Source organism: Apteryx mantelli, chromosome 22, assembly GCF_036417845.1.
Source record: "Apteryx mantelli isolate bAptMan1 chromosome 22, bAptMan1.hap1, whole genome shotgun sequence".
Lineage (NCBI taxonomy): Eukaryota > Metazoa > Chordata > Aves > Apterygiformes > Apterygidae > Apteryx > Apteryx mantelli.
The window spans coordinates 6,065,374-6,083,000 of record NC_089999.1 but is presented as its reverse complement, the minus strand read 5'-3'; the positions used below and the strand labels follow the sequence as shown (position 1 = coordinate 6,083,000).

General features: G+C 43.4%; 1 protein-coding gene across 1 annotated transcript in view; it reads right to left on the bottom strand.

The window, feature by feature from the left end:
- Positions 1-14,642, bottom strand: part of ANKFY1 (ankyrin repeat and FYVE domain containing 1) — a 34,965-nt gene extending 20,323 nt beyond the window's left edge. The window contains exons 1-7 of the mRNA XM_067309787.1: positions 14,571-14,642; positions 9,176-9,368; positions 7,425-7,543; positions 4,979-5,114; positions 3,284-3,407; positions 1,847-1,996; positions 864-1,029 (exon numbers count right to left, since the gene is read on the bottom strand). Coding sequence (XP_067165888.1) covers positions 864-1,029; positions 1,847-1,996; positions 3,284-3,407; positions 4,979-5,114; positions 7,425-7,543; positions 9,176-9,368; positions 14,571-14,580 — 898 coding nt within the window. The 5' untranslated portion in view covers positions 14,581-14,642. The remainder of the gene's footprint in view (positions 1-863; positions 1,030-1,846; positions 1,997-3,283; positions 3,408-4,978; positions 5,115-7,424; positions 7,544-9,175; positions 9,369-14,570) is intronic.
- Between the last annotated feature and the right edge of the window lie 2,985 nt (positions 14,643-17,627).

Below are 17,627 nucleotides of genomic sequence, written 5' to 3'. Positions count from 1 at the left end.
CAGACTCCCTTAAAAGTAGTTTCAGTTTTGGAGGATTTTGTCTGCTGGTAGAAGCAAGCAGATACTTTTAATTAGTTGTAGCACCACAATACCTATGAGGTCCAGTTCCAGGTAAGATCCCTGCTGTACTTCCTGGAACAGAGCGCTGCCCAAAGATAATCATTGCAGGAAAGTAGTAGCATGATGCTCTAGAGATTTTTGTTTTAAACCAGATCTTGGCCATAAGCCAAGATGCTGCTGCTCCAAAGCCTTCTGAGTATTGTGGCCATGGCAACCAGGTCCTAGTGTGCTCCAGTTCTCATAAGATGCATTTTGCACTCCAAGGTTGAGAGCAGCTCAAGATAATCATGTAATTGTACTCAAACTCCACTCTGTTAGTGTTAACCATGCTACTATTCACTGGAGCTGGAAGAACTTTGCAGATATTTAGACTAGCACAGAAGCACCTCTACCTGCTGTCCAGTAGGGAAGACCCTTGCTGTTAACCATGATCAGTAAGAAGTAGATGCTGCATTCAACCCAGGTCTAGAAAAAGGCTTCCCTTTCACTTTGTAGCTAGGTTGTCCATGTATGATATAGCTCGATTCATCTATCTGTCAGAAAAACATTGTGTTGCCACATTAGAATGCTCTCAATATCTACCTACATCCTTTAGCAGACAATGCTGTTCTAGATGGTTTCTTGATGTCATATACTACAAGTTTAGTTCACCAGCCAGCAGCCTAGCATTTACATTCTAAACAGTTTGCTGGGTTGTTTGGTTTTTTTAAATAAAGTGTCAATTACAAGGATAGTCTTTGGAATATATATTCCAAGGCGGGAATAACTGCAAGTTAAAGAGGCTTCATATCCTATTTACTTACCTCTTTGGATGGCTTTATGTAATAGACTCCAGCCACTCTTGTCTGCCCTATCTACATCAGCCTTGTAGTTGACCAGTGTAGTTGCAATACTCTCCAGTCTTTGGGAGAGGGCTAGATCTAAAGCAAGATCTCCATTGTGATCCAGTTCATTGAGCTTCCCAGGAAGCTATAAAACAGTTTAGTGGATTGACATTAGTTATACTAAGAGACACTCACAGCCCAACATGAAATTTTAACAGCCCACTCCAACCACTGTGACCTTAGAGCTGAAGTTCTAACACAAAATATTAATGCTGCATTTGGGTAAGTACCTCTCAAAACCCAGGAAAACAATCAGAAGACTGGCATTTCTACATGCAAATCTAATCAGAGGCCTGATCAATGAGAACACAGGAGTTCTGTTTGCAAGCCTTTTTTAACCCACAGGAAGCAAGTCTGGTGCATTACTGAAAATTCTGCCTATATAGGCAGAGTCAATAAGGTACTAGAAAAAGTATTCAAATATTCCTTTTTTCAAAACTCATATCCTAAAATCCAAGGGATAACTTGTTTGCTAATGCTTTAGAATGTTCACCTGACCAGGACAAATACCTGTTACTTTAAACATTCAATAGAAGAGAAAAAGCATTTGTTCAAAGTAACAGTGATGCTTACTGAACTACAATGAATTAACAGAGTGCACTATTATACAGTGACTTTTAATGTGCATAGCAATAACTGGTATTGAATTATACTAGATACAATCTGTTGTATGCAAGGCATATGCTCTAAGAGTGTTATGAAACACTTCTGAGTTAATCTTTATGAAGCCTCTGATGTGGCAGCTAGACTTCCATTACGTAAATGGAAGCATCTGTGGTAGGGATAAACAATGAATGAAAAGAGTCAGTGACAGAAACTGATAACAAGGTTTAAACTAGCAGTTAAACTAGTTAATGGAAACACCAAGTTCTAGAACACACAGCAAGTCAGTCTCACTGTACCTGTGAATCCATTTCAATAAGATACAAGAAGACTACATCCTCTCTCTCAACTTTAATAGCCTTATGCAAAGGATATTCTGTCTTCGATTTGAACATTTTATACAATAACTGAGCACTCATGCTACTGAAGTCTTCTTTACGCAAGTCATCCTAGAAGGAACAAAAAAGCAAAGGGTAAACAATACTTCTATCTTGTTTGTAAACAATTTGGCATTGCTCAACACAATTAAAGTCCACAAAACAAGCTCATTTAAAGCTCCATTTTGATAACATGCATGGCATAACAACAAGCAGGAACAGACCTGTGTTTGTCACCTAGAGGTACTCCAAGATAGCCTCTTATGGCTAGGAGGAAGCATTCAGAGGAGGTTTTACATCTTTCAATTTAGTTTCAAGATCTGTTACAGTGAGGTTTTCTGCTCCCCTATGTCTACAGGCAGGGGAAAACAAGCATTTCACCAACCCTTAGAGTAGATCAATAGCCAGTCTCTAAGTTAAGATAGTAAATTAGTTTAAGTCACAGATTTGAGTTATTTTTGAGAAAAAGGCTTACTACTATTGAAGAGTTCATTACAGTACAGTTAATCAAGCTTTCCCCAAAATAATGCAGAGATTAGAACAAGTGGCACTTCCAGGCCAGTTGCAAGATTCCTTGCAGCTCCCTCTGTTAGAAACTCTCCACTGGCTTGACCCTTACTTTCGAGGATTATTTTTGGAAGTAAAAGCAGGCCTGGGATTCCCAATCATGTATAGACAAAGACCAATTGTGGGTGAGCCTCTGAACAGTTCAGAATTCAAATTTGATATGCAACTCTTCCTTATTAGAGCACAATCTCTTTGGTTTGGCTCAAGTTTACCAAGGGAAGAGGCTTTTTAGAGCAAGGTATTTCCAGTGAACAGAACAACTCTTCAGGCTATAAGTTGCTCTTTCATCGTGAAATGTTTGCTTCAAGATGGACAGTGGACATAACCTCCAAAAAGGACAAAAAAGGGGAAAAACACCAAAAAGAGGAATTAAGAGCCATTTAATGTACTATTTGTTTCTTATGTAACTAGGAACTGGATTGTAAAGAATAGTAAATAAAACACATTGCCCAAAGAAGCATAATTGAGAAAGAAGTCAAGGGAAAAAAAAAAAGATTCCTGCCTCAGGAGAAGCCCCTCCACTTACATGGGGGGCAAGGCAGGCAGATGTGAGAGCTTTTCACACTGCTGCTGCCCCTTGTGAACAGAGTCAACACAACAGGGCACCTTAGTCGCCAAAAGCCATGCAGCAATTTATATAATTCCCATTCCAAATGGGATGCTTGGATGCTACTGTACCAAAACATACTTCAGAGGTTAGCCAATACAGTAAGTTAAGCAAAATTCTACAATTTAAGTATCTCCACTCCACCAACTTATTTTTCTCCTGCTTTCTTCTGTCAAAGTACTTACCCAGTGACTAGCAATTATTTCAGCACAATAGTTCAGAAGAGTACCAGCATTCAGCTCCTCAGCAGTCTGATAGAAACGAATACAGTTCCTGACATTAACTAGTGACATAACTCCTTTCTCACATCTGTCAAAACAGAAGAGTCAGCATTCAGTTAATCAGGAAATGGTTTTCTGTAACTGCTTTCCCATGCTGTAAGAGTTCTACTCCTTTTGCTGGGTGCTAATAGAAAAAGGCTTGGCTTTGCTTTACTATATATTTATGCTGCTCAGCATTACTTTAATCAGAACCCCTGCAAAACTGTTTCAGTAAGTGCAGATTCCTATCAAAGCAGTGTCTATCAAAGCTGAGGTCCCATGATAGCACCAAACGCAGCGCTGGAGTCCACACGTGAAGAGAGAAGCATCCTAGTTCTCCCAGCGGAACAAGCTGCAATTCATTCACTGCTGTAGACAGACATCTTCCCTACTTCCTAAGGGCTACAGTGATCACAAGCAGCTTTTGTGCTGAAGCTAGAAAGAGACATACCAAATACAGCTATTTGTTTCATTTAAAAAAGCGATAAGGTTTAACAGCAGATTCAAACTCTTTACAGGTGTGAAGCTATTACTTTGAGTTTACAGTAACAACCCAAGTACCCCAAACTGAAGATGAAGTTAAGCATGACAGTGATCTCCAGGCAGTTATTCAAGATAAAAAACAAAAGGAGATAAGTATGATATAATACTTGCCTTTGGGTGCAAATACCTACCAAGAGATCTACTAATAACTATTAGCATACTGTACTTGGGCCTCCTTATTGTAGCTGGACTACTGTGACCAGGCAACACTTAAGGAAACTTTAATTAGTACAACAGGAAGATAATATTGTTCGGTTGGTACAAAGTCTGAAGGCAGTGTTAGCATTGGCCTTACAGAGGTAAACCTCTAGGACGAAAGAGCTGATAATCCAGTTGGTTTCTTCATGCTGAATCACTGTTAAAGCACAGATCAAGTAAGGATGCTAAGTGCTGCTACAGCCCCAGATACCCCTTGGGCTGAAGTTTCGTATCCAAGGGTACTTCATCTCTGACTGAATTCAAAGCCTCAAAGTTGCAGGAAACTTGAAGAGATTTCCCTTTGCACATTCAGGCTTCTCACTACGAGTCTAAGCAGTTATTTAGAGCACTTGATATATTTGTGATAAACTGGTTCCTACTATAATGGTGTAATAATGCTATTTCCTTAAAATGCCAGAGCATTGTACTGTCATGATTACCTTTCTTTATGAAGGAAGGCTGTCACTTTGAGACAAGAAAACAGCTGTTTAAGTTAGAAAATTTCACCTGTGGCATTTTACTACTGCAAGCTACTTTTTGACATTGACTCTTTACAGCATTCTTTTTACAATTCCTTTCTTGAAAGAATTCAGTTTATTATTAACATACTACTCTCCACTCCCCCTCAATGACAAATTAGGGTTATTAGTTTGACTAGGAGAGGAACTGGAAAATAAACATGAGAAAAACTGCTGCAGTTAAGAGTTATTGTGCAAGGCTTCGTCTCCTGTGACATATTGAATGTCATGCTGCATTTTAAAAACTTCAAGTCTTCCTTTAAAAATGCAGAGTTTCATCCAATTGCTAGCAGCTATTAACTTATTTCTTGAACTTTGACTTTGTTTGAATAGAAGATTCAGTGTATTTACCAAGACTCACCTTTCCCTAAGCAGCTGGAGCTGAAATTTATTAGCTAGTTTCATAAGCTCCGTCAAGAAGATATCATCTTCTCTTAGCTCAAGTTCATCTGTGTAGATCCAGCGCAGCATTGCCATGGTTACCTCTGGGTCAGCATCTAGCACAGATGAACAGGGATTAATAAGATTCCCAAAGAACAATCACCTATTCAAGCAGCTGACATTCCTCTCACTGTTAAAGTTACAGCTACCAGGAAAGATAGCTGGGTTGAAACCGTACTGCTTTAGTTTGATCAGAATGCAAAACAGACAAGACTCATCAGAAGTTAAAAAAAACCTAGCAGCAATGCTGGCATCACTCCAGAAACAGCCTTTTCTTCCCCGGAACACTGTGCAGAATGTAGGGAGCCCTATAACATCTCCTACCTGCTATGACAAGCACTGCAGATTTAGGGGCCAGCGATTCCCCTTCAAAGTCTTTGCTCCCTCACATTATGGCCAAATCCAGAATTTAACCCCTACATTTGACATACCCAAGTCTCCCTTTTCACTTTAAGAAGTCTCCCTTTTCACTTTAAGAACCCTCCCTTTGAACGTGATAGCCATGTGCTGCAATCCAACAAACATTGCTTAGCTCTTCGAAAGAGCTACAAAGTACTTCAAACTGCTGGGAACCATTTCTAGGAAATGGTGCAAAAGAGTTGGTTTAAGAAGCTGGTTAAGCTTCAGGTGTTTACAACACCAGTTCCAAGCCTGCATGTTTTTACACCTGAAGTAATAGAAACCTACACCACAGGCTGCTAGAGACACAGGTCTCATGGGCCAGAAGCCTTTGTCACCTGGTCAGAAGCATTACAGAGACAACCCTGCTTACAAGGATATGAGGGTTACTAGACAATGCAAGATCACACAACAAAAATACCATTATTATAAGAAAATAATATCAGTCCTTTAAGATTTTTTTTAAACATACATAGTTAACTGAATTACCCATCCTAAAACATCTTTTACATGAAGAGTTGGCCCCAGATTATTTGCAGACTACGTGCTATTCCAAGTACTATTTGGTAGAGTGCCTAAGAAACAGGCTGCTTGGTAAAACAAATATCTTTGGTCCAATGCTGTTGAAGTAACCAGGAAGCCCACCTGAGCTGTCATCAGCACTGCTTTGGCTGAGTTAGCACTTTCTCTTTCCAAAATGAGAAGACATTAATCTCCTTCTACTCTTAAAGGAGATATAGTTCATATAATCTGCAGAATTCCACAAAAAAAATTCAATTTTGAATATTGCCTGTATTTTGTTTTAGGCCATCTTAACTTGCAAGTTCTAAAGAGAGCCTCTTAAAAACTATGCCAAGCTTTAAAGTAGACAGCTTGTTGCAACTACTTCATACCCTAACCTTGTGCAATTGATGAAAGTTTAAGAAAATTCAATTCTACACAGTAGAAAGTGGCACTAGCACTTATTTTAGCATCATGCTATAATGAGGCGGTATTTGCATTGTTAAACACACCAGACTAACTATATTTGAGACTTCCAAACTAGCATGAAGTTGGAGCTAGAAATGCTATGGACTGTCACTTAACACTTGTAACAAAGTTACAATCAGCATAGATTAAGAAAAGTCCTGTGCTGACAGTGTTCAATTTGAGATTGCTCCCTGGCATGTTGTCTTGCAGCTGCAGAAAGATCCCAAAATCCTTCTGCGGGGAAACTTATGCTGCCTCACAAAATTGACTTGCTGAGACTTGCCGTTTTCCAGTTTGGCTGCATTTAGGATGCATGATAAGATTAAGAGTAGCAAGTGAAGTCAGTGGCTGACAGTCAACATATCAGCCTGCAAACCTGTTCAGCTTCACTCCCCTTTTCATTGTTGAGGGATTAATCGCGTGCCAAGGCTCTTCCATACTATCCCTGTCAAGAGGTTCAATCTGCAGAAACACTGCTCAGTTTTATCACATGCAAGAAACAGCTTCAGTAGAACAAGACACCATCCCATAGAAAACAGTCTTTCAAAAAGCTTCTCCTCAGCCTATTTTGCAAAGGTATCAAAATACAAAAAGCAAATAGTTTTTATTAGAAAAAAAAATTCTCCCCATTTCCCCCCACACACTCTTCTAACCAACAAGTTATGCACACTACCTCAAAAGCCCTGTCCTAAAGAGGAAGGAGTTGAGCTCCTCCATATAGATTTGTTTTTCCTGTTTAGCTACTCTCAGAAAGAAGCAGACCACCATTCTTAACTTCCATTTATTCATGGGAAAGAAGACTGATTTAACTAGCACTGCCACCTAGTTTGCAAACCTACTAGCATGTTTCAGAGACAGAGCTTCATAATTAATGACTTAAACACCACTTTCTGTGGACAGCAGCATTCTGAATGGTAAGTAAACTTTTCCTAGCAGGTCCTTGCATCAGTCATCCCAAAGACAATCAAAGCATCACACACTACTAAGCAATGACTAACCTGACAGATCCAGCTCCTCCGTTGACACTAGGTTGGCTAGACTCCACGTCTCAGTGCGTGCCGCCAGCACAAATTTGTGAGCACTAATGTGCTTGTCCCCAACCTTTATCTTCAGATCACTGAGGAGGAAAAGAAGCACATACATGTAAAACAAAAGCTCCCCCTGTGCTTAGATAGCTACAGATTCAGTATTCCCACAGTATCTATGTCCTGATATCCAGATTTAGGTTCAAGTTGTTTGAGAAAACCTATGAAGTTTGACTGGTTTTGATATTTTGCTAAGTGACCCAATTGTTATGGGGGGGGGGGGGAGAAGTCAATGAGTCTCATCACCATTCAAAAAAGAGTTCAGGGTTTGGGGGTTTTTCTTTGTTTTAATTTCATTTCAGAATAAACTGCTGGAAACTGCCGTATAAGGTAAAGAAAATCCAGTAATCTTGAGGTTAAATATTTAGGTTGCAGCATCCTCACTGTCAGCTAAGCTTGCTAAGAACCAAAGGTTTCAGGCAAGACTAGCAAGAGAACAAACAGCATTTGACAGTAGTCCAGAGTATGAAGGAGACTCCAAGAATTGCCCTTTCTCAAGGGACCATCCGACAAAAACTTTGACTCCATTCTGACCCCTTTAACACCAAGTGTCCTTTGCAGTTAGGAACTACATGTCCAGTTTATTTTAAAGTCCCATAGCTTGCAAGTGTTTGACCACACAGATGTATTTTTCCAGGCAATTTTCTAAATCAAACCACTGCTAAACTAAGTACAGAATACAGAGCTGTTGCATAACAAAATACTTACATTGGGACTTGCTTGCTTCCTTCCTCTTTTTATGTAACTGGACCGTTACTCCATGCATTTCAATCTAAATCTGAACAGCAATGAAGTAGTAATCCAATTCCGACATATGCTATCTAAGAGCTCTCGTCTTTTACCAACATGCTGTAAGTTTATCTTGCCAGACAGGCAGACATTTCTTAGCAAAGCTAATGAGGAGATGGGGAAAGGGACTATTTTAAACAAAACTATATATTCTCCCTTTATATACCTGACCTCCAATACCATATTGGCTTTGCTTTTAGAAATAGCAAAGAAATATTGCTAAGTGCCAATGCAGTCTCAGAACTAAATCAGTTAAGGAATCTGGACTGCTGAAGATGGTCCCTAATGTGCTTATGGAAAATAAGCCATGAAATCTAATCTTATATCAAGATGCAAAAATACAGTATCATTTATACCACTGTCACCTATATCATTACCCAAAATTTGCTACCTAGTACAACCAAGTCAGTTTAATCAGGCTTCTTACACCCAAGAGAACTTGTTTCAAGGACATAAGCTTTCAAGGGGGACTTTCCATGGGTGACTTTCCATGGGTGTTAGAAGATGCACTGTATAATTCACGTCAGCTAGCCAGAGGCCTATGTTAAGATAGAACTTCTGTTCAAAGGCAGTTTAGCTGTTGACCATTTTTGTCAGTCACCTATTTTCTTTAAACTTTTCTTAAATGCAGACCTCGTAAGGACAAACTTCTACCTGAAACTCTTGATACAAAAAATTGGATTCAGTATGCTACCTGATCTTAGCATGCTCTTACAGCTGCAATTGCACCTGAGGACCCTATTTACATATCAGGCACTAGAGACAAGAAAATTCTTGCCTCAAGACTCACAGCTATTTTAAATCAATAAATTAAGTCAGCGAAATTTCCTGTAATCTCCCTCTCCCCAAAGAAAGATATATATATATTTTTTTACCTGTACTGTTCCTGCTGATAGAGTTCAGCTACAATGGCAAGAAGTCGGCAGATGAAAGTGTCACTGGCATTCTCTTGGTTAGCCTGGGCAGCCAGAAGATTGCATCTCCTTTCTGTATCCGCTAGTTTCTTCTGCAGCTTTACATATTCCTGGCGGAGAAGCATCAGGTGCTTTTCCAGCTTGGCCACCTCCTCTGCAGACACACACACACAGTGTTACTGAAAGGCTGAAACGTTGCACACCTCTGTTTGGTGTTTGTGGGTGACTTCACCACCACTCTACAGCTATGTTCACACTAGTTGAATCATGTGGCACTTAATGCTTTCTCCTCTTCCACAGTACTCAAATATCACATGCCCAATATTAAACCATTTATTTTATAACACTGCTAGCCACAAATACATTGAAGTTGTCAGTATGCATGGATAACAGCTAGTTATGAGTTCCTGAATCCTCTCCTATTATGAGTGACATGAGAAGCTTCCCACAACCATGAAAGCCCATGACTGTGGGAATTATGGTAGAGAAGACTGACTCCCTTGGCAGCAATTACCTATTAATTCAGCTTAGTTAGGATGCTGTTTGACTTTACAGCTGAGGCACCGAGCAAGGGCATGCATTAGAGCAGCTGGTGACAGTACTCATCTACTTTGGAGTAGAGTCATCTGTCTAGAGCCATTTGCACTGCCACTAACAAACTCCTTAAGAAACAGCCAGCAGAATGGAAGACAGACTCTCTCCATAATCTACATTTCAGAAGACCAGCCAAGAGTATAACTGAAATAAGGCAGAATATAGTTTTGTTTTTAAATCTGATATGTGAAGCTCTGCTTGCTCTTGGCACACACTCCTCTGTCAGGGGCACCGCAGTGACAAGGCACCACTGCAGAGTTCAGTCCACGGTGGCTACCTCCATTCAGCAGCCGAGTAGCAACAGCATTTGGGAATCTCTGATCCCTGACCAAGTATTCCCACCCCACTGGAGAATCCTTCCCTCCCCCCTGCCCCACTTAAACAGTCACTGTGGTAAGTTAGTTCACTGACCAGCAGTGCAGAGCTTGACACAAGAATCCAAGGTCACCTATGTAACAGAAATCTCTGCTGCTGGAAGGAAAAAACCTGTATGCATGCTTAAAAAAGAAAGATCAACTTAAAGGCTTATTTATGGATCAGCTGCCAAAGTAACTACATGTAGCTATAATTTTGGTTAATTGATTACTTCCCCCTCCCCCCCCCCCAGCAATCCCCATCATTAAGAAAAATTTCTAAATAAGGCACACATCCAAAACCACCAACAGTCCCAAAACAACGTGGAGGGAGGAAGAAAAAAATCTGGAAGCTAATTGATGATTTCATAGGGAAGGTTCTTATAAGAATCCTCCCTCCTAGCCAAGAATTCCTTGCTCCACAGAATTTTCCTCAAATATTTAATAAACGTAAGTCCCTATTATAAACATTGAAGAACTGAACTCCATGGACCAGTTTTCTCTCTGCTTCAGTAAGAAGAAATCCAGCAGCATGGCAGGCCTTGGCCTTACTCCAGCACAGGTCCCCCAGGGCTGAGCGTCCTTCTCCAGCTCGGCTGCAGCCAGAACGCCTCATTTAGCCTCTCCTCAACGGACTGCTGTGGCAAACGATCCCTTGCAAGTCTTTTAACTTAATGGCTACTGTAATTGATAAACAGATGGTAGTTTACCCTCTTTTACTCTTCAGTTAATACTGTTTAAGCAGGTTTTGAAGTGTACTGCCTTCACCAGATATTCATTTTCTTTAAAAGCTAAGAATAGGTATCATTGCCTAATTTGGGGTATTTTTTCCTTATTTTGCTGAAACATGCTATGATTTTTCATGATCTAGCCAATAGCAATGCCACAGCAGCCCTCAGAGCATTTGAAGTATTGGTCTGTTCCCTGAATCTAAACATAAAAATGCAGTTGCAGTGTTCCCAGAACTAGAAGGACATGTCTCTTGAGCAACTGTTCCTTCCTGACCGACTCATAACGAAGGTGTCAGCAGCAACACAAAGCAAACCCCACAGTTACAGTAGGGAGAGCAAAAGCCTGATAGCAGCCAAGAGCTGATAACACCGAAAAACACTTGCAGAGAGCAGCTGTGAAGATTGGTGTACGAACACTGCTGCTGTTCGTACAGCCAGACATTTTTAGGTGCCCATATGAATTCAAGCGCTGGGAACAAGAAGCTGCCTGCTGAACCCCATGGCCAATATCTAAAAGAACTACTGCATCTTCAAGCCAGGCAATGACAGCACGAAGGCAGGAACGAAAAAGAATTAGTACCAGAAGGCAATGCCTCAAACACCCTTATCTTACAAAAACCACCTCAGTGGCTCCAGATGACTTTAGGGTAGCTCTGGAGGGTGTCCCAGTGACTCCAAAGCCTCAAGCAGCAGCAACTTAAGCAGCAGGCAAGTGAACTTGCTTGTTAGTAGTTTTGCCGACACCTTACAGGGCAACCCAAGACAACCACTCCACTGGCAGTGAAAGTACTTCAGAGAACCGAAGCTTTGAGAAGTCTTTTTTTCAGATTGACAGTTTTACCTCAGTGACAGCTATTGAGAGGGATTTGCGTGCTGTAAGGATTACAAGGATGAGCTGTACAAGTTTCTTGTTCTACACATGAGCACATGCGCATCAATTGTGTGGCAGCTACTATCGTACACTTTCAGACAGTATTTGATCTTACAGCAGCTTTCAGGCGCACCTTCAACACAGAGCCTTCAACATCCAGTTAGTCATCATTCACTGCAGAAGGGAAAAATTCAAGTTTTCCCTGCACACTGTTTATTTATTTAAAGAATAGGTATTGCACTGTTACTTAAAAGAAAGCCTGCTCAAATGCAGATGTCAGAGGCGTTGTCTCTGTTTAAACTAGTAAATCTGGGGGTTTGTTGTTATTTTCAGACCTCAAGTGTTCCAATTTGGGGCAGGGCAGGTGGAAAAAAAAAATTTTTTTTTTTAAAATTGAAATAACCACTGTCTCTCCAAGTTGACAATCATGTTGATAGAGCACGTTATTTACAGCCCACACTAAGTATGAATATTTATTTGACTAAGTCTCAAGTCCAACATACAGTTACTGCACGCATACAAACATTTAAGACACTTTGTCAAAGACACGGAGGAAGATAGCCTTACTGTATTTTCAGAAGATACCAGTAGGCCTCTGCCTAAACAAGAGTTTACACATTTATGAATAGGATGCCTGGGTTCTGCGGAGAGGCAGATAAAGAGCGACTCCTTTCCTAAGCTCAGAGTCTAGGTATACAGTTAACAGATGGCTAGAGAGGAAAATAAAAGCAGCGTTTGTTAACACAGATTCCTGGCAGACAGACTAGCACTTCGTGAACTGGCACAAAGACGTCGAAGGGGACTTCAGAATAGGGCAGTGTCATTTCTCATTCAGAAGGCACAAAAAATACTCGAGAGCAGTGAGATAGTTGAGGCTGAAGAGATAAGTAGGGAGGGAACAGGCAACGGGGTGACAGATGGCATGGATCTAGAACCACAGGGAGGAGCTGGTGGAACCCACTGCACTATCCATACCACCCTTGAGAGCAGTCATTGCACCTCTATGGATAAGCTTTTGTGTCCTTATTAAGTAGACCTGAGCGAAATATTGCAAGGGAGTAAATGCCTTCCTTTCCCAAGTGAGGCTTTTCATCCATTGCTCCAGCCTTTGACCCCCTCCTCCCCCAGGCTGTCCAGATTACTGCTTCACCATCCTCCCTGCTCCTTGCTCCTCCTTGTTTTTTTGCAGTTATGATCTTCATTCCAACAGCCATCCCAAAAATATTACTGCATACTTCCTGCTGCCCTACGCTCAAGCATTAATGCAACAGTTTTTACCCATGCCTGTGCATCACCTAGCTTTCTCTGGTATTGGGGGTACAAAATTCTTACAAAAGCATGCTCTGCTCTTGTCTTTACAGACTGTTCAATTTGCAGCTAGTAATTGCAATGCATCTAATTCAGTACTTCTGCATACAGATGCAACATCTCCACAGGAAAATCATTCAGCTTCTAAGCAGAAGACTACAATCTGACCTGCATTTCCCAGCTGACCCTCTCATGCCATCATTCCATAGATATGGAAAAGTGCACCTGCAGATGAATGCTTTGAAGGGAGAAGACAAGTCCCTCCACTTGAGTCTTGTAAGAAAAGGGGGGGGGGGGATTAGCTACAGAAGCTACAACTCCAGCTTTCCAAGCTTTACTTATTACTGTTATTCACACAGAATCACTGCTTGTAGGGTTTTTTCAGCCAAAAGATTATAGAATGACGCAAATTGGGAAGAGTCTTTGAGAAGCGTGGACGGCTGAGGAAGACCTGCATTGACAGCAGGCTCATCCTGCAGAGCAGGAGTCTGAACCACAGCCTCATATCCTTGAAGGTCTCAGTGGGAAAACCACAGCTCATCTCCTGAAAGGACATCTTTGACATCTGCTGCCCACCAGGGTGCCTCACTGAGGCTCAAGGGCAAACCTAACAGACTGGTCAGCTAGGTAAGAATCAGAGGCATTTCAGCTCATGCAGTTTCTCTAAAAATTGTTATGAGAGCTTGACTGCAGTGTCTTCTCAGCTGGTGCATGCCAGAAAAATCAGCATTTGCTACATCTTAGTTAATCTTCAACAACTGGTTTTAAAAGCCTACTATCGCCTGAAGTTGCACTTTAGGAGTTGAAAGCTATGCTTGTAAAACTGGAAGTTAGGAGTTTTCGTTTCCTTTATAACTTCAGGCGCTCCAGCTCAGTTTGCCAAGTCAGTTATCTCCACGGAGGAAAAGCAGAAGCTTCTGCCTTGGAGAAAGCTGTAAACATCCAAGTGTTTTTCAGACCTCATGATCTCGGTTAGGCACGTTTTGGAAAGGACAAATTGATAGCATAATCCGTACCCAAATAAAGCATTCCAGGAGCTCGGCAGATCTAATTAGAGCCCGAGCTCGAAATGAGGCTTTCAAGCACCCTGTGACGAGGGGGCTGGACGCAGCCTCCGCGTTTCGCCCCAGCCCCAGCCGCAGGCAGCAGCGACACCGGCAGCGACACGGGCCCGGCCGCCGCAGGCGGCGTCGCCTCCAGCCCTGCCCCGAGCCGGGAAGTTTCGGGAAGGAGGCGGCGGGCGCCCCGCGCCCCCGGCCGCCCCGCGCGGCCCAGAGCGGCCCGAGCCGCAGCCGCTCGGAGCCCCCTCGCCAAGGGGTCGCCGCCGCGGGCAGGGCGGAGCCGGCTCCGGGCCCGGCCGCACGGAGCGGAGCAGAGCGGAGCGGCCCCGCCGCCGGCGCTGCCCGCGGCCCCCCCGAGGGGCCCCCCCGGCCCGGGCGCTCCCCGCGCGCCGGCGGCCGCCGCCCCGCCCGGCCCCTCGCCCGGGCTCCCCCCCTTACCGTCCGCCATGTTGGGTCCGGTGGCCGCCGCTCTCGCGAGAGCCGCCTCCCGGGCGCGGTGCTCTCGCGAGACTGGCGCAGCTCCCCCGCCCCGCCGCCGCCAGCTCTCGGCGGGAGCTCCGGGGCGCAGCGGGGCCGGGCTCCGCCGGCGCCGCTTTATACGGGCGGGGCGGCCCCGGGCCGGACACCCGCCCCCGCCCCGCGAGAAGCCCTGCCGGGTCAGCCGCGCGGCGACCCCGTGGCGCCCCGCCCGCTCCTGAGGCGGCGCCTGCGGCGCTCCCGTTGCTCCCTTCGGGGGCTCCCCGGCGACGGGAGGCCTGGCGAGCTGAGCCCCCCCCACCCCCCCCGCCGTGATGGCGGCGTCCCCTGCGGCGCCGGCAGCGCCGTGGCATTCGCGCGCCTCACGAGGCCTCGCTCGCTCGCTCGCGGTGTTGCCTCGCTAGGGCCGTGACGGCGGACGGGAAACGGCAGCGCGGTTCTCGGCCCGTTGAGGTCCCCTTGTCCTTGCTGCTCCCGGCCTCGCTCCCCGCGCAGGGGCGCGGCCCTGGCGGCTGCGGCGGCCTCAGGTGCGCGAGAAGCGCGGCTGGGAGCGGAGAGAGGAAAGGACATTTTCTCCAGCCGCGTACACCGCGCAGCCCAGCCCCTGCCGTTTTCATTGCCCCCCATCTTTCCTGCCCGTGCACAAGGGCCGCATCGTAACGTTTTACACGTCTTCAGCACCTTTTGTCCAAGAGGATTTTTTTTGTTTGCTCTAAGAGTAGTCTTCAAGCAATCAGATGTTTTAACGCATTGCCCGCAGTATTGCAAATTCATAATTTTCTCCTGACTTCACCATTAAGTGACCTTTGAAAAGTTGCTCCATTCCTTATTTTGATTTTCTCCCTTTTTTGGTCAAAACAGTGAAACTGGAATTGGGCATAGACCTAGGAGAGCCACAGACTTAGTGTAAGTTCTAGCGAAATCAGGACGCATACCCTGTCTCATTTTCCACAGCTTTTCTACATAACTAACATACACCATTGCTTTATGTGCCCCACCCATTATCTTGAGTAATAGTGAGGAAGTGCTTATTACTCGATCAGGTTTGGTCTTAAGTTAAATTTCTTAGTAGCAACAGAGTAGGGTTTTCAAATTTCTGCCATGTTTTCCCTCTGGGGAATCGGCAATCTTGTCATTTCTGTTGAGAATCCGTCAGGGAGAGAAAGAATTTTATCACCACCTCTCTTTAAAACCCAATTTCCTTTTGTTTCAGTTTGAAATCACTAGTACGCGCTTCTGAAGATATGAAGAAATCTTAAGATTTGCAGCGCCCCACTGCTCGCGTTGCGATGGCACCACACCAACAATAGTGTACCAGATGGTACTGACAATAAAAAGTCCATCCCCCAAAGCCTACAAATAGAATCACTGTAACAAAATACACTTATAATCTCTTCAGAATTAACGTTCTCCATTTATTGATCTTCTAGTTTCAGTAAGCATTTTCTAGGCATCACAGCAGGAAAGATTTTTAGAATGACAGCTTAATAGCCTTACTGATTTTTACAAAGAACTTCTCTGATGCATAAGGAGCAGCATGGAGAAGTATGGAAAAGGAATTGAGAGCCATCCTATTTTGGTATTTATTAAAATTCCATGCTTTCCCTTCCTTTTTTTCCCCCAGTGATGCAGTATTATCTGGAAAGCAGGCCACAAGGTATTGGGGGGGGGGGGGGGGAGAAAAACTCATCCAAAATTGAGAGTCTCCAGATAATTAAAAAAAACCCAAAAAACAGTATGCTGACAATTACATAAAACCAAACTAGATGCAAGATCTTGCAACAAGTGAAAATGATTAAGAATGCTGGTTTCCTTGATTGTCCCACAAGTACACTAGTACTATTCACATGTAGTGCCTCTCTTGAATGGTGTGCATATCTTGAGGTCATTAAGCAGAAATTTCTGCTTTCGTATCACTAAGCATCTTGGCTATGGCTGTGCCCTTGCACATGTGGGGCGAGAACAAACAAAAACCCAAGTGTGATCACAGACGAGTTAAGCAGGCCATTTCTGCGCCTACCAGAGATTTGTTACAAGCTGGACACTTGGCACCAGGATCTTAGATACCTTCTTAATTAAGTTATTGGACATTAGGCATACCTGCAGCTCATGTGTCTTAACACTATCTCACGGCCATCCTCCTTCCTTTGGAATATCTGGGCTGTGTGGAATCACATAACCATCTGGGTAAGCAAAACAGTAGTTTTATATTTGCAAAGCAGGACCAACACTGTTACAAGATTAACAATTCTTCCATACAACTGATGCAAGACTAAAACTTCCAGGCCTACCTCTTTAAAAACAAAAAACAGACCCCAAGGTACTTCTTTTACAGAGCAAATTAGAAGAGTAAGATTTAAGCTGTGAAGTTTACCGATGAGTCGGATGTGGACTGTATGTATTTGTTAGTTTGTAAGAAAACACAATACTTTTCAACCTGCTTAAAGCAGCAAGTACTGGTTATTCTCAATTGCTGCCAGTTCTCTGGGTGCTCAATGGAAAGGCAGAAGGAAAGGTGGCCAGTGGGGAAGACGACCATTACTGGATTTAAGAACAGGAGCATCTTCCCGATACTTTAGTTATGGAAAGGGTGGCACCATGCTGCTGGGATTCAACACAGTCCCGAGTCTTAGATAACTAAAAAAATGAAATGGTAGCCAGCTGGCTGGCAAGAAGCCTCCTCTCGAGCAACTTTAGACAAGCACTCAAATGGGAACTAAAAATCAGCTACTGTGTCTGGGCCCAGATAGCACTGAAGCACTGCACACATCTGCCTGCCTACATGAGGAAGCCATCCAATTAAAGTCAAATTTAACTAATGGTTTCTCAAAATACTTAGTTACCAAATATGTAAATAGGAATATCAAACACACCCCTGTTTATCTAAAGCAACTGTAGGAGAAAGCAATGACTTCATTTGTAGGTCTTAATTAGTATACCTAAGTGGCTTTTTTATCCCCTATGCCTGCCTTGCCGCTAACAAGTCTTTCCATTTTCCACCCTACCCAGCCCCTCATG